Here is a 20,462-nt window from a genome sequence, read left to right as displayed (position 1 = left end):
GCTCATCCGCCCGAGCATTATTGAGTTCAGAAACATGTCAAGTAAGAAAACACGGTGCACAGTTGGTGTTCAATTTCATCCTATAGTTGTAGATCAAGGCTTGAGCAACTTGTTATCCAACTCCGGCTTTAAGACACCATGTCTTTGTGTACAGCAGCACTGTCATGATTAAACATGTTTGGGCCTCTTAGTTTCAGGGAAATTGTAACGCTACAGCATACAGGGCATTCTCAATAATTATATTCTTCCATCCATTCGTAAAGAACCGCATCTGGGTATAACAGTTAGGTGTCCACATACTTTTGGATGCTGAGTGCAGGTTTTTTTATAAGTAGCTTGGAAATAGAATAGATGGACATAAAAACATCCAGACATATTTATTGTACCTTTTGATCGATTTGACTTGACAACAACAAAACACCACCCTCAGGCCAGGTATTTGAGTGATTTAGAACTGGTCTACATTTTGGTAGATAGAAGAAGATTCCAGTGTTAGTGAGTGCATTTCATTAGTCATTACATTTCTATTCTAGGGTTGGGGTTTGTTGTTGAAATTCCATTAACTGTTATACGTCCCTCCACAGTTCATTTAAAAAGTCCATCCTAATGTCATTTTGTTTGATGAGACCCACGCGGGATGCATTCCAGCTCAACAATTTATCATGAAAAGTAGAACATTTTTGATTATTTAATAGACTAGAACCATTAATCTTGGGGGAAGAGGGGCAGGAAAATAAGCATTTCCAGCATTATAGTTTTAAAGAAAGATGGGAAGATTGTAATATAATTATTTGTTTACTTAGGAATTATGAGAACTGACACGAATGGTGTATTTGTAGTTGTGTGTGTATGTATGTATGTATGTATGTATGTATATATACTATACACACTCTTTAGTTGGACTACTTTGTCCTTTATTCTTTTTCAACCAAACACAGGAAAACAAAAATATCCAGCACTTCCTATCATTTCAGTCTTTTTTCTTTCTTTTTTCTATTTCCATAGTTCATTGGCAGGTCTGGTAATATAACATGATTAAAGTAAACATTACTACAGTAGATATTGTGGTCATATATTGTGAAGAGACAATAAAACTGTTGTATTGCACAAGCCCACTCTCTGTACTAAGCTCACAATGGAGCTCCCCAGCACTGCCAGGCTATTAATCCCCCGATCTTCACTGCGATCGGATCATTATTACACCAGGAAGTGAGTGGAATTGTTGCACGAAACACGTTATATTTTAATGGATGGTCATGTTGACACTATGGTATTAGAGCAAATGATCATGAAGCCAAAAAAAAAGAACAAGAATGTGTTGGGGGAAATGAAGAAGTGCACAAAAATACCATTCCTGCTAAAACATGAACAGAAACTTTGTCATAGATAGACTGATGATAGATTTTTTATATTCCATTCCCAAATTTGAGCTTATGCTTAGATATTCAAAAAGACTTTGCAAGAATTAAAACCACACTCTGTGTGAAAGCACACGGGGGTTTGTATTGAAAAGAGGAAAGCAGTGGGGAAGTGCTGTATGTCCTGGCAGCTGTGGTGAAACCTAAGGTATAGCTCCTGGTGATTTCCCCGGATCAAATCAGGTGTTTCTGTTGTTTGAGATTATAATATAGACCTATTATAGTAATATAAAGACCTATGACATTAAAAACATTGTTATTCTTTGAGTGTTCAGTTCAGAAACCTGCAAAGAAGTCTTAAAAAATATCAGACACCCCACAAGTCAGGGTTCCTTTTTAATGAGATTATAATTAATTGTTAATTATAGAATGAATTGCTAATTATAGAATGAATTCCCAGCAATGTGACAAATGTTATTTTGTTAATAATGGCTTCAGCATGGAAAGGTGTCTGGCAGGCATGTAATGTTTGGTGTATCAGCAAGAATCTGTCGGTGATGCATACAGAATCACGATACAGGGGTTGCGATACGATATGCTGCGATACATTGCGATACTGTTAGCTTAGGAATAGGATATCATTTTGGGAAAGCTTTCATTAAGAACACACCACTATATAAAACTTTAGCAAAAGAATTGTTTAACTAGAACACAGTGGAATCTACATTTGCATGTAAAAACTACAATGACACTGCTAACACTAACCCCTTAAACCTACCAATACCATGAAACCTGTGCCAGCCTTCTCTGTATCACACCTCAGTACCATCCTCAGCTGTAGAACTTTGTATGGATAAGGGCATCTGCCAAAATGCCATAAAATGTAAATTGAAAGATCAGCATAGAGCAGATCAAATGGCACGATGAGTAAATGAGTGGAAATCTCGTTTATGTAAAGTTGTTTGTGTGAAATGGGATACATGTGTTTCCAATTAGTAGCTTTGTGACCAGGAGCATGGAAGTGTGAGAGCCTTGAGTGGGTCGTCTGCAGCAGCCATTCCTGCTTTCATTGTAAATCTAAATTTAGATTTGTTCCTGCCAAAAAGCCAATGCACTAAAAGAAAAGTTGTGTAATGTGAAAGACATGTAATGTGCAATTGCTTTAGGTTGTGGTTTGCGTACTTGATTTAGGTGAAACTTGTGCTGTGAACTGACGCAGCAAAAAGGTGCCTAGGTGCTGCCTAAGACGTTTGATACACACTTCAAAGACGATGTCACGTTTTAGGATTTCGTTAATTAAGATTTTGCATTTGGTCTTAAAATAAAGTCGATAACGATTGGTGCTCTCCGCAGCCGAAGCCCACAAAAGGCCGTATGAGAATTCACTGCCTGGAGAACGTAGACAAAGCTCTACAGTTTCTCAAGGAACAGCGCGTTCACCTTGAGAACATGGGCTCCCATGACATTGTTGATGGCAACCACCGCCTCACACTGGGCCTCATCTGGACCATCATTTTGCGCTTCCAGGTCAGTTGAATTGTAATGGATCTATTACATTGTTTTATCCTTATTGGTTAACAATATGTATTGGTATAACAATATTGTTTATGGAGTAAATGTACACATCATGTTGTGTTTTAAAGATTGTAAGAATAATCGAATTAAAGCAGCATATTAAGTAATGTTCCACTTGCACTATGAAAATACAAGCAGTTAGAGGTGCACGAAGTACACAAACCATGTACTAGAGTTAAAGTCGAGATACACTAGGTTAAATACAAAAGAATTTAAAATGTTCTTAAGTATCCAAAGTACTATGATTTATTATGGCTATAATGTTCCAATTATCATTTATGTCACTCGAAGACTCTTTGCTTAATCAACTCAGTTTCTGTGAAAATACTGTTTAAGGTTTATTTGTATTATTCCTCTCAAAAACTGATGCTGAACTGTATGTTGGTGATAAAGAAATACCACCAAGCGACAATCAAAACAAGCTCAAAACGGAGCGTGTGCTCGACCCTGATTGGTGGATTGCTGCATGTAGTACGATATTTGACTTTGGAATTTAGTGAAGTTTAAGTCTTCAAATGGAACTTTGGCAAAGTACAGATTCACAAAAAGCTACTTAAATCCGTCCAAGCAGACGGACGTCATGTCTAGTATATTTTGATCAGTGTGGAGGGTAAAGGTGTAAGTGGTTGTAAGTGTGTGTGTGTGTGTGTGTGTGTGTGTGTGTGTGTGTGTGTGAGAGCTTCAGAATGTGTGGTGCTTGCTCATGAGCCGATCTTGGTTTGGAATTGCATCTGACAGATTCAGGACATTAGCGTTGAGACAGAAGACAGCAAGGAAAAGAAGTCTGCCAAGGATGCTCTGCTTCTCTGGTGTCAGATGAAGACTGCAGGGTGAGACCACACACACACACACACACACACACACACATGCACAATGTGACAATGCCAGGTTTCAGGTAATCAGGCCTATGTGTCATTTAAAAAATTCTGTTAAAATCTTGTTTATATCATGACATTTCGAGCAGACGAACTTCTGATGTATCTTAAGACAGTTGATCTGACAGTTCACACTCAGTCCAGTCCTGTCTGCTTGTGAACTCTGATATTTTTGTTGTGTTCCAGTTATCCAAATGTCAACATCCACAATTTCACCACGAGCTGGAGAGACGGCATGGCCTTCAACGCACTAATACACAAACACAGGTATATACGCTGCATTATAGCGCAGTATGTTGCACCACAATTGCATATTTGTGTGTATATATATATATATATATATATATATATATATATATATATATATATATATATATATATATATATGAAACTTTACCTAAAAGCAAGGGATTGTTAATATCTGTACTAGATGTCAGAGAAGATTACATTGGTTTAGGTAAATTTTTTAACTAATTACACACATTTATTAACATACCTCTGTCTTCTAACCATTTTTAGACTAGTTGTAAAATGATTTGAGAAAAAAAATTGGGGGTTTCTTTCTGGGTTTTTTTTTTCTCTCTCATTCCATCTCTAAAGCTCATTCCTTTCTCTTTTTCCCTCTCATTCTCCTCCTGCTTTCTTTCTATCCTATTTTTCCCCTCACTCACTTGTTCAACAATTTTTTTTCTCACCTGCTTTTGCTCTTGCTCACTTCCTTTTTTTTGTACTCATTCCTCTCACATTCTTTCCCTCTTTTACTCTCTTTTCACCTTCCTCTTCTCTTTCGCTAGGCAGGGTTGCAAGTGCCAATTTTTTTATATATATTTTTTTGTCAATCCAAATGAATTCAGGCCAATTGCATATGACGGGAAAGTACTTTTTATTTCTGTAATACAATTTCACAATCTATTTTTGCTCACTTTAAAAATGAATATATTACACATATTCTGTGCAAATGCAGGGAGTCTGTCGTGAGAGTTAAATGAACGTGAGCATTACTGCACTTCACACGTGCAAAAGGTCTTTTTAAAATCTTGAATTTTGAAAAGATTTCTATGTTTGCATGGCTCTTTTTTTTTTATTTATGTTTACCTGCTTATTTTTGATCTAAACCCTTTTTAATCTGATCTCGAAATTCCATTCAGATCGAACTTAATAAGCTCAATTGTGACATTCACAGGAAGGCTTTTTCAATCTATGTGAGCTATCAGTCTGATTACTAGTGGATTAATTTTTCATGCAAATATACCTATTCACTCACTTCTTCACCTTTTTCCTTCTTCTGTGTTCTCTCTCTCTCTCTCTCTCTCTCTCTCTCTCTCTCTCTCTCTCAGGCCTGATCTGATAGATTTTGACAAGCTGAAGAAATCCAATGCCCACTATAATCTGCAGAATGCCTTTAACTTGGCCGAACAGCACTTAGGCCTCACAAAGCTGCTGGACCCTGAAGGTGCATCTCTCACTATTAAAGCTACATATCACTTTTACTCTTGTTTTTACGGTATAAAAAATATAAGCCAAATGTCGCCTTGCTATGTTTGGCAATCAGGTGGACTGCTGGTATCATAGTAACGTGTGTAAATGAGCAATTCTTAGAGATTTACATGCTCCATAGATTAAAAAAAACACCATCTGGTGTAATAGAAAAATTAATTGTTCCTCATTAGTCAGTTCTGCCTGTAACCTACTGTTCGGGGCTTCATGGTGTCCTATATGTGCAAGTAGGACAGTAGCCTTGCAGCTGAGGAACAGAAGGCCAAAAATAGGCCCAACTACACAAAACCAGGACATCGCAGTAGGAACCATTTTTAGTTGTTGTTTTTTTTTTGTTTGTTTGTTCTTGTCATTTTATGCGACATCCTGACCCCTCAGTATCCTGATCCTGAAATAAAGTTAGCATGCAGTAATATTAGTTGTCTCTGCTGTAGAACAATTAGGGATCAATACTTCATTTAGACTTTGAATATCTGATCTGTCACCTGGATCTATTTCCAAGAGACATATTACAGCTTCAATGTAAAAGCTTATTAAAGATATAGGACACGCCCAGCTTTCCTGGATAAAAGATAGATACATTAATAAACACTCACAACCTTGATGGTACCGTTTATATTTGAGGCTTTATTAAGTCCAGATGATCTGTCAGAGACAAGAAGCAAAAGAATCCAAGTGTTGAAACAATAAACAGGGATGCCAACATTTACAGTTAAGCCTTGGTGTTATAGGAGGCTCCTGGAAGACAAGCTTTTGGTCTTTTTTTGGCTAAAGCAGCTATTATAATTCACCCAAGCATGAGAAGTAGTTTGCTAAAAAGGGAGAGTGCAGGAAGTAAACACATTTTCTTTTATTCATTGCTTCAGAATAATGTCCACTTTATCTTTGACCTATGAATTCACAAACCCTGGTCTAGTGAGGTAATTGGCTGTTAAATCAGACGCACAGTTTATTATTAGTTAATTTGGGGTCACAGCAGACGTTTGACGTCAGACATCTGCTGAAAAACATTAACCCCTACACTCAAAATTTCACAGAACCTACAGACTTGAAAGTATTTTATGACCATCTTGGGAAAAGGTAAAACAGGATGTAACTGGAAAAAAAAAAAGACTTCAAAGAATAGACATATATTTATTCTTTTAACATGGAGCTTTCCCTTTTCGCAGATAAACTCTTTTCTGTTGTTCTCAAATTTCTGAATCAAACAATTCTGTATACACCTCTAGCTACTACAGTTTGTTTTGAAGGTGGAACCTTGATAATGGTTGTGCTGTGGAGTCACAATTCAGCAGCAAGTGTCATATCCCATCAGGAGCTCATCTGTAGACTTTAGTAACCTGCTGAGAACAAAAGACAAGAGTCAAAATGTGTTCGGCATGGAGAAAGCTCAAACGGCTCGCTTCAGACAGCGCAGTTCAGAACACTTCCCTTATTTGTGTCTATGAGAGAAATAAGGAAGCCATTCCCTTCTGTTTTTCTTAAATGCCCTGCTGATGTTTGGGATCTGCGAAAATGCTTATGTCTGACATGCATCTTGATGTCTAATGCAGATATCAGCGTTGACCATCCCGATGAAAAGTCAATCATCACCTATGTTGTGACTTACTATCACTACTTCTCCAAGATGAAGGCACTGAAAGTGGAAGGCAAACGTATTGGAAAGGTGAGACACTTGGCGATTCGTGTTTGTAGGCTTTTGAAATTACCAGTGTCCTTTATTAAATCAACTCACTATTGACCCAACAAAAGGAACATAAATATTTACAGTGGTGGAAATTCAGAAACAGTTCAATTTACAGCATGTGCCATTTACATTATCCAATTTGTAGTCAAAAATTTGCTGCCAAATATTATACAGATTGACACCAAAACAAAAAAGGATTAAAAGTCAATGTTCCTCAGTTCTTCTTGATGAAATCTTGTTTGATAAAATCGTTTGATAGGTTTCCCAGGCTGTATTTTAACTTTTGATTATTAATTTATTTTTGCCCAAAATGTTACATAATGTGACTATATACGTTTTCTTTTCATCACATGCTTATTCTCTGTACACAGGTGCTAGATAACGCTATTGAAACTGAGAAGATGATTGAGAAGTATGAATCTCTGGCTTCAGAGCTGCTGGAGTGGATTGAACAGACCATTATTATCCTCAATAATCGCAAGTTTGCCAACTCTCTGGTTGGAGTGCAGCAGCAGCTTCAGGCCTTTAACACCTACCGAACAGTGGAGAAACCACCCAAGTGAGTCTCTACCAGAGAGCCCTAAACTAATTCTTCCTTATTTCTAAACTGTACTATTTGTCTTTTTATGATATTGGTCCATATTTGAAGGTCCCTTATTTCTAAAATGACAGTTTTCCTCAGAAGTGAGTCTCCTCCTAGTGGTCTGAGAAATGTGACTCAGCATTTTTGCGGATACAACAAATTACACTTGGTTCATTTTAATGTCGGTCTCAGAGGTGGACTGAGTTTTTTTCCTTTGTGTTGTCTCAGGTCACTTCACAATTAACTTTATAGATTAAGAGGTTTGCTGTACAGATATAAAGCTATATTTTTTAGAAGAAACATTTTATTAGATTAGCATTGTTGGGTAGCAACATGAGCGATGAGCTAACAGAGCCACTGTAGCACTTTATGTAATTTATTTACACCACTCAGATCAGATCAGCCAGTACTGATGTCAGTATCTCTATTGCATGACAAATGAGTTGGTTTGGAGTTTCACATGCAAAAATGCTTTTACTCACTTTGAACCTGTCTTTCAGTCAGTAATAGCTTGTGTAAAGTCAACAATTTCAACAGCACTATTCACTGTTTTACATATTTTGTATGATAAATAATTTGTGATGTAAACAAGAAGTGATCTGAGATATCAGTTCTAAAAATTTCCGGAAAGAGAACACTTTGAGTCCCCTTTTGAGGATCCAAAGCATCAAAGCCACAAGCAGGTTGTTTACTTTCAGGCTCACTTTCAGCAGAACTAGGCACGGTTTATCTCCAATAAACTATACGTGAAAACTATTGACTTGTTTGGTTTATACAGATTTACAGAAAAAGGCAACCTGGAGGTTCTGCTGTTCACCATTCAGAGCAAAATGCGCGCCAACAATCAGAAAGTCTACATACCTCGTGAGGGAAAACTCATATCGGATATCAACAAGGTATGAGTTTTCTAAATTGCTTGGTTGCTAAATAACATGTATATGACGAATTGAACTAATATTTGATAAAATTGTATAAAGATGATTAAAAAGGTCAAATTATTTTATACTTAAACTATTGACCTGGAGTTATATTTGTCATTAATAAAAGAGGTGTTTAAGTGTTTTATTTATGTATTTTTTATTTTTTTGCCAGTATTTTTTCAAGGAGACACTGCTGATTCATATTTTGAATACTCTCTCAACTTGCTCAGTATCAGTATACAGATGTAAAACTGCTCTAGACAAAAGCTTTTGCAAAGGTTGTCCATATATCATTGAAATTAACTATACAAATGCTTGGACAGCTTTAAAATTTGACTTGAGATGAAAATTGGTTACATACCTGGGAACATCCTTTTATTCACCTTATATTATTTTTATTGAACTCATGATTTCCTTATTAAATATTGAAATAGTACACTCTTAGAATATTTGAAGAACATATTGCTATTAGAATAGACTATTTATCCAAGGGCAATTTATTCTGACTTGATTGAGTTGGTTTGCGTATGTAGGGATGGGAGAGGTTGGAGAAGGCAGAGCACGAGAGGGAACTGGCTCTGAGGACAGAGCTGATTCGGCAGGAGAAGTTGGAACAGCTAGCCCGCCGATTCGACCGCAAGGCGGCTATGAGGGAGACCTGGCTAAGCGAGAACCAAAGACTAGTCTCACAGGTACGTCATGTGCATACAAGTCACACAGTGCCATCTGGCCTTGGTAGTTTATCTATATCATATACAATTAGTGTTTTTTATTATTTATTAGATTTTGGCGACCCCTCGTGGTCAACAGCAGTACAGTTATTTTTGAACTACCGTGTAATAGTATATTTTTGTGTACAATTTTGGATGATGTAAAAACGTAATAACTATATTTTCTGCATTATTGTCATCCAGGACAATTTTGGTTTTGATCTGCAAGCCGTGGAAGCGGCCACCAAGAAACATGAAGCCATCGAGACGGACATTGCCGCGTACGAGGAGCGCGTGCAGGTGGTCGTGGCTGTCGCTTTAGAGCTGGAGGCAGAGAACTACCACGACATCAAGCGCATCACGGTCCGCAAAGACAACGTAATGCGTCTGTGGGTCTACCTCCTGGAGCTCTTAAAAGCTCGACGCCAAAGACTCGAACTCAACCTGGGCCTGCAGAGAGTCTTCCAGGAGATGCTTTACATCATGGACTGGATGGATGAGATGAAGGTCTGACTTGGGTTCAGCATTTTGTGATCGATTGCTGATGTAATATATTTATTAACATGAAAGGACATAATGATTTGTTACTTTATAAATCTGTGTGTGTGTGTAAAGATTAGATTATATAAGTTGTACTCCTTAGATTTAACTTGGGTGTGTGTGTGTGTGTGGCCTTTGTCTCTGCAGATGCTGCTGTTGTCTCAGGACTATGGAAAACATCTGCTTGGTGTAGAGGACCTGCTGCAGAAACATGCTCTGGTGGAGGCAGACATTGCCATACAGGCTGACCGCGTCAAATCAGTCAATGCGAACGCTCAGAAGTTTGCTAATGACTCTGAAGGTGATTAAGAATGAATAGCCAGAAGTGTTTGTGATCAATCCTAATGATCTTACTAACGTCTGTCTTTCTTGGCTGCTGATGTAGCTCCTCCCTTTCACTAAAAAGCTCACCTTCCAAAGTTACACGCTCTCATAATCATTACAGAGCAAGAAAAGTCTAGAAAGAGCGGACTTGTAAAATTAGCTTGACGTCTGGGTGCTTGGTTTTGTACGTTTCCTAAAATAATTCCAAGCAAAATAATTAACCAACAGTAAAGCTTTTTTTTTGCGATTGTGCATTATTTAAAGGCTTTTGACCCCTCGTTATGAGAGACGCTTTTTTGCTTTTTCAGCTAAAAGATGCACTTTATCCAGTAGCAGTCATCTTCATTTTGCATCAGCTTTATCTAGCTGAAACTTTGACTTCTGTAGTAGCATCTTTTGTCTTGTGTGCCAACAGCAATCAAGTAGGTGGGAGAAGGTTCTGACATTTTTAATGAAAGCGTCTATTAAAGTGATAGCTTTATAAAAAGAATCCTTGATAGAACATGAAGAGTGAGAAGATGGGGAATCAGATTTAAAAGCAGACACATCCTTTTCTTCATCCTTTTCTTCATTCTTTTCTTCTCACTCTATAATATAATGTTCAAGTGTAGTAATTGGAGAATGAAGTGAAATAACATAACGGCTTTTTGTATTTCTGTCCAGGTTATAAACCCTGTGACCCACAGGTGATCCGAGACCGTGTGGCCCACATGGAGTTCTGCTACCAGGAGCTGACGCAGCTGGCGGCAGAGAGGCACGCACGTCTGGAAGAGTCACGTCGCCTCTGGAAATTCTTCTGGGAAATGGCTGAGGAGGAAGGCTGGATCCGTGAGAAGGAGCAGATTCTGTCATCAGATGACTGTGGCAAAGACCTGACTGGGGCTCTACGTCTGCTTAGCAAGCACAAGGCCTTCGAAGATGAGAAGAGTGGGCGTGCCGGACACCTCCAGCAGACGGTACACCAGGGCGAGGAGCTGGTGGCCGCTGGCCACTTTGGTGCTGACAAAATCAGTCAGCGAAATGCTGACGTCCAAGAACAGTGGGCGGCGCTGGAGAAGCTGTCGGCAGCACGCAAGGTCCGTCTGCAGGAGGCCTGCGCCCTGCACCAGTTCCAGGCTGACGCTGATGACATGGACGCCTGGATGCTGGACGCGTTACGCATCGTGTCCAGCACCGATGTGGGTCATGACGAGTTCTCAGCTCAGGCGTTGGTTAAGAAGCATAAAGACGTGGCTGAAGAGATTGCCAGTTACAGACCAGTGCTGGATGCCCTTCATGAGCAGGCCAAAGCACTTCCTGGAGAACAGGCACGCTCAGGAGATGCAAGCGGGCGCCTAGCAGGCATCGAAGAACGATATAAAGAGGTGGTTGAACTGACCAGGCTCAGAAAGCAGGCACTGCAGGACGCACTGGCGTTGTACAAGATGCTGAGTGAGGCAGATGCCTGCGAGCTGTGGATTGATGAGAAGGAGCAGTGGCTTAATGGAATGGAGATTCCTGAGAAACTGGAGGATTTGGAGGTGATTCAACACAGGTAAGCCTGTTTTTATTTGTAATGGTGTGCATTCTTTCTGTTCAGCAAAGGGATGTTCCTCAATTTTATGTATTATTTCATTACTAATGGATCATGCTTTCGCAGCAATAATGAATTCAAATTGCTAGAAAATTGTTACTATTCTACTCTGAAGGTTTTGGATCCCAACACTGCTGAACCTGGATTCTAACTTTTAAAATAACCAATTGCTTTAGTTAATGTGTCATTTCTTTATTAAAACTAGTTTATTTTTTTTCCTAACTATGTTGATGCTGTTTAGAGAGCTACAGTGAGTAGTAAATATGGTACTCGCATTAGACTTTTACATTCCTGCATTCCAGATTTGAGAGTCTGGAGCCAGAGATTAACAGTCAGGCTTCTCGAGTGGCCGTGGTGAACCAGATTGCTCGTCAATTTATCCACAGTGGGCACCCAAGTGATAAAGAGATTAAAACCCAGCAGGACAAGCTCAACACCAGGTAAAGACCCATTACTTTCTCTCTGTGCTCCAGGGACAAATGGACCCAGTTATTACTTATAGACTTCAACATGTTATACAAAAATATTTCAGGTACAGTATGTATCAACTCCATACTATATGTAAAGAGAATGGCAGATATTAAAATAGCACATATACTAACTAAATACAACATTATAAAAATATTTCCTCGAACAATGACATAATACAATAGAAAATATTCCCATAAATGGTATTATACTGAATTTGGACATGTAGTTTGATACAGTTTTGGGTAAATCTTGATTTTAAAAGATGTGTCACTGATAGAATTTTTTATTTATTTATTTATTTTTTAAACATTATATCGGTTTTCTCATCAATGTTTAAAACAGATGCTAGAAAACCCCACTTCTGTTGAGTATACATTACCTGTCAAAAGTTTAGAAACACCTAGTATTCCATAATTTTTTAAACACATGCATGCCTTTTTTTTCTATGCAACAAACTCGTTAAAGGGGAAAAACACAAAAGAATCGAGAGTAGACAGATCAGTCCAAATTTGACTTTACAGAAGAACCTATGAGAAGAGGAAGGTGGAAGCTTAATGGTTTGGGGTTGTTTTGGAGCAGGGACGGTTGGAGACTTATTCTGGGTGAAAGGAAAACTGAACCAACATGGTTGATATCCGATACTTTACCATGCAACAGTACAATGACCTGAAGCATTTGTCCAAGTTCTGTCTTTATTTAGAGAGGAAACTGTCGGCTGGAGTGTTATCTATTATGGAATGGTCTGTCAGTCACCGTACCTAAACCCTATTTAACTGCTCTGGGAAAAATTGTATCAAAAGGATCTTCAATTTGTGAAGAACAAGTTTTACAAGAGGCATGGTGTATTTCAGATGAATGTTTAGAGAAAAACCTAACTGTCTGAATGCCAATAAGGTGTAAATCTGTTATTCATGCTGAGGAAAGATTTTTCTATTAAAAAGTATAAGTACATTTATGTATGTGTTTGGACAAAGTACATTTTCATACCGTTTAATTACCTCGTTTGTTACATATTAACCAAAGGAACATGGATGTGTCTCTCAAAAATGGTAAAATACTAGTTTTCAAACTCTTGACAGTCTGTGTATGAGAATATAAACATTTAAATATAGCTTGTATTTTACTAAAGTCTTCTGTCTTTTGCCAGGTGGAGCCAGTATCGTGAGTTGGTAGACCGGAAGAAGGATGCACTCAACTCAGCTCTGGGAGTGCAAAACTACTACCTAGAATGCAATGAAACCAAATCCTGGATTCGTGAAAAGACCAAGGTGATTGAGTCCACCCAGGATCTGGGTAACGATCTGGCTGGTGTCATGGCTCTTCAGCGCAAGCTGACTGGCATGGAACGAGACCTAGTTGCTATAGAGGATAAGCTTGGTGACTTGGGAAAGGAGGCTGACCGACTGGCCGAAGAGCATCCAGACCAGGCTCCTGGCATTAAGGGCCATTTGGGTGAGATCAAAGATGTTTGGGAGGAGATGAAGGGTACAATGCGTGCTCGTGAAGAATCCCTAGGTGAAGCCAGCAAGCTTCAACAGTTCCTCAGGGAACTTGATGACTTCCAAGTGTGGCTGTCCCGCACCCAGACTGCCGTGGCCTCGGAGGACATGCCCAACACTCTGGCTGAGTCCGAGAAGCTTTTGGCGCAGCATGAAGGAATCAAAAATGAGATCCGAAACTACAAGGAGGATTACCAGAAGATGCGTGACATGGGTGAAACAGTGACCCAGGGACAGACAGATGCCCAGTACATGTTCCTGAGTCAGAGGCTACAAGCATTGGACACTGGCTGGAACGAGCTCCAGAAGATGTGGGAGAACAGGCAGAAACTCCTGTCACAGTATAATGCATACCAGCTTTTCCTACGGGATACCAAGCAGGCTGAGGCTTTCTTAAACAATCAGGTGGGTAAACAAAGACCACCAGCGCTATGATGATATACTGAACCAGCCATTAACATTATGGTATGGCTGATGAAGTGATAAAACCGTACGCTTTGCAGACTTCAGTGCCATAAAGCTTTATTAAACTTGAAACCTTAGCAAATCTTCTTTAAAAATAAAAAAGATCTGTAATTCTGTAGATGAAGAGATTTATGCAAAAAAGAGTTTTATTGATGCATGAGGTCTATGCCGTGTAGCCGTGTAGTTATCATGTCTCTTATGCAAACAGTATGCAGGGAAAATAAGACCTATGTTTTGATAACTCATTGGATTCTATGAGTTTTGTAACACCCACTTTTCCTCTCTCATTCTTCAGGAATATGTATTGGCCCACACAGAGATGCCAGCTACCCTTGAAGGAGCCGAAGGGGCTATCAAGAAGCAAGAGGACTTTATGACCACAATGGACGCCAATGAGGAAAAGATTAACGGCGTGGTGGAGACGGGCCGCAGGCTGGTCAGTGACGGGAACATTAGCGCTGAACGTATTCAAGAGAAAGTGGTCTCTATAGAGGAAAGGTATAGTGAAGTACATTCTCAATGATTATAAATATCAGTGTAAAGAATAGGTTTTGAGCACAATCTCTGATTTTAGGCATAAGAAGAATCGTGAGGCAGCTAGTGAGCTTCTCACAAAGCTGAAAGATAACCGAGATCTCCAGAGGTTCCTCCAAGACTGTCAGGAGGTGTGTAGTTGTAGCTTCTGTTCACACACATACATGTTCCACCAGCAGTGTGTGCGTGTGCACAATTCTGACTCGGCTGTGTAAATCTCCCACACTTGCAGTTGTCGTTGTGGATCAGCGAGAAGATGTTAACGGCACAGGACATGTCCTACGATGAAGCACGCAACCTACACAGCAAGTGGCTCAAGCACCAGGCCTTCATGGCCGAACTGCAGTCCAACAAAGAGTGGCTGGAAAAAATTCAGAAGGTATAAAACTGTTATTTATTATATGTGTACCAATGAATTGCATGCTGTGCTTGTTGTAAATTGACCATCACATATTTCTAGTAAAAGATAAACAAGATATAAAATATCTGTAACCGTTCATTATATTCAATCTTAAATTACATGCTTTATCCTGTAACAAGAATTTTTAAAATCACAGCAAAATAAAACCTTATGAATCTTGAATATAGGTGAAATGATCTAATATTTGATATTACTGTTAAACATCCATATACTGACAAAAATAATTTGACTTCTTTCTGTAATGCTTAAAATTAATATTATCAACAGTACAGAGGGCAATTTCAAGCCTGAAAGAGTAAAATTTGAGGTAATTTTCCTTTTTTTCAATACACAATAGTCTTCTTGCTGTCAATTCAGAGTATGAATTTTTTCTCAAATCATCAATACCCTCCTGGAGACTGGTTAGATATGTTGTTACATCACTACATGCTCGTCCAATAGAATCCAACTTAGTAGTTGAAACCCCATGTTCTTAATATTCAGCACTGGATGTCCCATTCAGCCACAATATTCTTGGGTTTTAAGCCCAAAGATAAAATGTACAGATGGTTCGATATACGGTATTTCGATTTTTACGACGATGATCGCGGCATGACAAAATCCTTAATACGTTTTAAGTTTTGCGCGGAAGACAAACGTAGCAGCGTATGCTCTGCCCTCCACTCGCGAACCGGTGCCTGTTCACGCGTTTGCTGCAGAATGCATATAGAGTATACTGTATATTTTATACCATAATGTAAATTGTTCTGTTCTGCCAAATTATTTACTGTAATTTGTTTAACAGTTTACAGTACAGTAGCCCATACTGATCACCATTTTAAAGGCTAGGCCATGTCTCAATCTCAAAAACTATATTTTTTAAGTTACATTGGGGTCATTGCTGGGAACTACCTGGATATTTAAAAAAACATGCTATATGTAAAATATTCGTCTCAATGTTCAAACTGTAATATTAGCAATGTAAGATAGACACAATAACCCTTCTCATGTATTTGCTCATCTTCATATAGGATGGCACAGCACTGGTGGCCGAGAAGCCGGAGACTGAGGCAGTGGTAAAAGAGAAACTGGAGACTCTGAAGAAGACGTGGGATGAGCTGGAGTCAACAACCCAGACCAAGGCCCAGTGCCTGTTTGACGCCAACAAGGCAGAGTTGTTCACACAGAGCTGTGCTGACCTCGATAAGTGGCTCTCGGGCCTGGAGGGACAGATCCAGTCAGATGACTTCGGCAAAGACCTGACCAGTGTCAACATCTTGTTGAAAAAACAGCAGGTAATGAATAATCCACACGTTCATATGTTACTTTATCCTAGAGCCTAGGAAGCGAAAGAATATAAATTAGGTTTTATTGCCACTGGCAGAATACAGATAGAGGAGCTAGGAAATATAGTGAGCATCCAACCAGTAGTGCTTATAGTAAAATAAATGGAATGATACGGTGAGGTTATGGTGAAATATGCAAGATAATAGTGTACAGGTAAAGTAAAAAAAAATTCTTTGCAACGATTTTTTTCGCAAGATATATATAGAGTTGTGCATGAGGTTTGCTTTTTTGATAGATACAGCAGTTACCACAGTGTCTCACCGTGGCTCATTTATAACTGGAGCTCGAGCTTCACTATGGAGTTAGCAGTACTGATTACATAATCACCACCTCCCTTCCTCTTACAGTTATGCAACCTCTTTTTCGGCTCGGTGATGGTGTAGATGCAGTATATGCGAGTGAATGCATGTGTGCGGGGGTGTGTTTGTGCACCACACATGGATATGTGAGAGAGAGAATGAAAAAAATACTATGTGAATATGTGTAAGTCTGGTTATAATATAAACTCAAAATGATCCTGGCATTGTGGGAATTAGAGCAGAAAGCTTTGGGGAGAGTATGCGCATGTACGTGTGAGGGTAAAATCCTGCATTATTCGATGTGTAAGATATGGGGTGAGGTTGCTCTGGATTTAAATTTTTCCTTTTTTTTGCTCCAGATGCTAGAAAGCCAGGTGGAAGTGAGGCAGAAGGAGGTGGAGGAGCTGCGTACACAGGCCCAAGCACTCAGTCAGGAGGGCAAGGGGTCAGACGAGGTGGACGGCCTGCGCTGTGGCGTGGAGAAAAAGTTCTGCGAGGTGCAGGAGCCACTGAAGAAACGCCGGAGCAACTTGATGGCCTCGCGCGAGATCCACCAGTTCAACCGTGACGTGGAGGATGAGATTGTGAGTTCTCAATTATGTTTGTGTGAAGCTCTAGAACATGTTTAGGGAAATTTATCAGATAATGTAGGATTTGGGAAGAAGTCAATACACAATACATAGTAACCAAATAGAGTGTATAACCTTTTTTTTTTTTTTTTTTTTAAATTCCACCTTCTCGCTTATTTGCCCAACAATTCTGACCATTTTCTGTGCATTCTGCTCTGGCACATGCAACACTGCCCTCTAGTGGATGTGTATAGATTAAGTTTAAGCACTGTTTTTAAGTTCATTTTTGTTGCTGTCTGGTTGAGATGTACATTGGTATATTGGACTGGCAATCTGCTGGATGCTACAAAAAAGGTTGCACGACTATTATTTATTATTTATTTATGCTTTAACCTGTATTACTTCTATTGTGGTAAATGTCATACTAACATTTAATAAAAAATCTAAATAATCAATAATAATAATCCATAATCAAAAATAATTATGTAGCAGTTATGACCATTATGGCAAATCTGGAACAGAAATAAGGTTTATTTTATAAATATAATCTTTTATTATAACATAATAAAAGATTAAAAGGCCACATGTACTTTGCTTGAACATTAAGACCATATAAAGAGGATCTGTGCACAATATTTGCACGTTTGTCGGTTAGTGATGGAGAATAATTTATCCCTGAATATTTCAGTATGGCACAGCTGATAAAAGCAAATGCAAATCGCTGTGCTTTTAGCACTTTTTCAATAATTCGTTTTTAAAAAATTATTTAACTTTGGTTTCAGTGGTTTAGGGAGCGAGTAGAAGGGAGGGCCAGTTGTTTTGTTTTTCTTTCCCCTTTATATCAGGGGTCACTTTTTTACAATAATGACTATTACTGCATTCAGGCAGAATAGAAAGGATTTTGTTTTCCCTGGTGTGCATCTCAAATTGCTGAATTAGCTCGACGGCTTTCATTACAAATAAGCCCATGGTGAATTCACAATTGATTTTTCTGCTGTTGTTAAAGCTCTGGGTTGAGGAGAGAATGCCAATGGCCACGTCTACAGAACATGGCAATAATTTACAAACTGTTCAGCTGCTCATTAAGAAGAATCAGGTTAGTACTGAACACTACTAAAGACTTTTATTGAAGTAGTTAACTAAAAATGACTTTTTAATAATATTTTTTATATTTAATCCCGTAAGTGTCTTCATTCCTTATTAGCGTGGGTTATTTCACCTGAAATCTCACCTTGTATTCCTGTTATCTCATTAGACCCTTCAAAAGGAGATCCAGGGTCACCAGCCCCGTTATGATGACATCTTCGAGAGGAGCACACACACCTTGAAGGACAACAGTCCTATTAGTGAAACAATTCGCCAGCGGTTAGATGAGCTAAAGCGGCTCTGGAGCTTGATCCAGGAGGAAGTGGAGAAGCGCCACGGGCGCCTGGAGGAAGCACACAAAGCCCAGCAATACTACTTTGATGCGGCTGAGGCTGAAGCCTGGATGAGTGAGCAGGAGCTGTACATGATGTCAGAAGAAAAAGCAAAGGTAACAATAATAACAATAATAATAAATCATACTCATAAATAATATGTTAGAACAGGATTTATTATAACTATTGGATATATGATTTCGAATGGAAAGAATGAATCGAAAGAGTGTTAGATTCCACAAAAGATAAGGAAAAACCAAAGCCAGGAAATTATTAGAAAATAGAGGCTAGATGAAGCTTTTGTTGTAAATGCACCAGATTATACCACTAGATAAAGAACTATAACATTGGTTTGCATTTGTAAGTTTCTTTTTTTTATGCCATTTAGATTTAGTGGCACTGAGTTTCGAACTCATGACCTTTTGAAAAACCAAGAAATTTCTTCACTTCGAATTTCCTCATCAATCATAGTAAAAACCCATGACATTAGTGCTTTTCCTCCAACTTATCAGACATTCGATATATAGTCTTATTACGAATGTCTGATAAATTGGGGGGGAAAGCACTAATGTACAGTGGGGCAAAAAAAGTATTTAGTCAGCCACCAATTGTGCAAGTTCTCCCACTCATAGGTACACTTTAACTATGAGAGACAAAATGAGAAAAAAAAATCCAGAAAATCACATTGTCTGATGTTTAAAGAATTTATTTGCAAATGGCTGACTAAATACTTTTTTGCCCCACTGTATGTAATCATTTGAGAGCTACAACAGCCATAACAAGGTTTGTACATTTTAAACCGTGACGCTTCAAGAAATATGCGGTCATTCTTCGAAAGGAAACATAATGAGTGAGCATCGATGCAGTGCATTGTGGGATTTTTGAGGGGAGCAAGCGCTCCTGTGCACTTGAAGGATTTGGCAAATGAGACAGCGTGTAAAATGGCTGAATCTCCTATCAGGAGCCTGACTACTGAACTAAAGAGCTGATTAAGACACCGCTTCAGTGTCTTCTTCACACAATAATGCTACCTCTGCCACTTATATTACTTATACATCTAATTTTACCTTGTTTTCCTCTGTCTCCTTTTTTCTGTCTTTATTTACTTAGTCATTTTTTGCTGCTCTGTGCAGGATGAGCAGAGCTCCGTGGCAATGCTGAAGAAACACCAGATCCTAGAGCAGGCAGTGGAGGACTATGCTGAGACTGTGCACCAACTCTCTAAAACCAGTAGGGCCTTAGTGGCTGCTGGACATCCAGAAAGGTGACAACTTGTCTATTTTGAACAACAAAGGACAAAGAATCCAAGTCTCATTTGTCTCATCTGTTGTTCTGTTCGGCTCATTTTCTCTAAAAGACATTAAAGCTTGGTTAAAAAATTTTTAACAAAGGCTTAAATTCGTTTTTATCTATATGATTTTCTAATTATCACGATAACAATAAACTGACTATGTTATTATTTCTTAGCGAAAGAATCAGCATGCGACAGTCCCAAGTGGACAAGCTGTATGCTGGTCTGAAGGATCTGTCTGAGGAAAGACGTGGGAAACTCGACGAGAGATCCTGCCTGTTCCAGCTGAATCGCGAGGTGGATGATTTAGAGCAGTGGATTGCAGAGAGGGAGGTGGTGGCAGGGTCTCATGAGCTCGGCCAGGACTACGAACATGTGACAGTAAGGCTTCTGATATATATCTTGCCACATAGATTTGTAACAATTACCACAGATCTTTTAATTACTAAAACCCTGAGTCAATTTTTTTTACACTTATATGATGGACACTCCTTATAGAAGGATTGTTTTTTTATGTGTTATTTGTA

General features: G+C 38.9%; 1 protein-coding gene across 2 annotated transcripts in view; it reads left to right on the top strand.

Annotated features, from left to right (window-relative positions):
- The window catches only part of LOC124381299 (spectrin beta chain, non-erythrocytic 1-like), a 70,314-nt gene that overhangs the window by 37,284 nt on the left and 12,568 nt on the right, over positions 1-20,462 (top strand). For both annotated transcript variants that reach the window (XM_046842784.1, XM_046842783.1), the window contains 22 exons: positions 2,712-2,885; positions 3,672-3,763; positions 3,995-4,075; positions 5,146-5,261; positions 6,859-6,971; positions 7,364-7,551; positions 8,354-8,471; positions 9,029-9,187; positions 9,410-9,712; positions 9,893-10,046; positions 10,733-11,603; positions 11,945-12,082; positions 13,261-14,017; positions 14,373-14,575; positions 14,652-14,742; positions 14,844-14,990; positions 16,043-16,306; positions 17,017-17,241; positions 18,233-18,322; positions 18,482-18,760; positions 19,778-19,908; positions 20,112-20,316. In XM_046842784.1, the coding sequence (XP_046698740.1) occupies positions 2,712-2,885; positions 3,672-3,763; positions 3,995-4,075; positions 5,146-5,261; positions 6,859-6,971; positions 7,364-7,551; positions 8,354-8,471; positions 9,029-9,187; positions 9,410-9,712; positions 9,893-10,046; positions 10,733-11,603; positions 11,945-12,082; positions 13,261-14,017; positions 14,373-14,575; positions 14,652-14,742; positions 14,844-14,990; positions 16,043-16,306; positions 17,017-17,241; positions 18,233-18,322; positions 18,482-18,760; positions 19,778-19,908; positions 20,112-20,316 (4,899 nt within the window). The remainder of the gene's footprint in view (positions 1-2,711; positions 2,886-3,671; positions 3,764-3,994; positions 4,076-5,145; positions 5,262-6,858; positions 6,972-7,363; positions 7,552-8,353; positions 8,472-9,028; positions 9,188-9,409; positions 9,713-9,892; positions 10,047-10,732; positions 11,604-11,944; positions 12,083-13,260; positions 14,018-14,372; positions 14,576-14,651; positions 14,743-14,843; positions 14,991-16,042; positions 16,307-17,016; positions 17,242-18,232; positions 18,323-18,481; positions 18,761-19,777; positions 19,909-20,111; positions 20,317-20,462) is intronic.

Source organism: Silurus meridionalis, chromosome 28 (assembly GCF_014805685.1).
Source record: "Silurus meridionalis isolate SWU-2019-XX chromosome 28, ASM1480568v1, whole genome shotgun sequence".
NCBI lineage: Eukaryota > Metazoa > Chordata > Actinopteri > Siluriformes > Siluridae > Silurus > Silurus meridionalis.
Note: the sequence above shows the minus strand (reverse complement) of the source record. Positions and strands in the feature narration are given on the sequence as shown.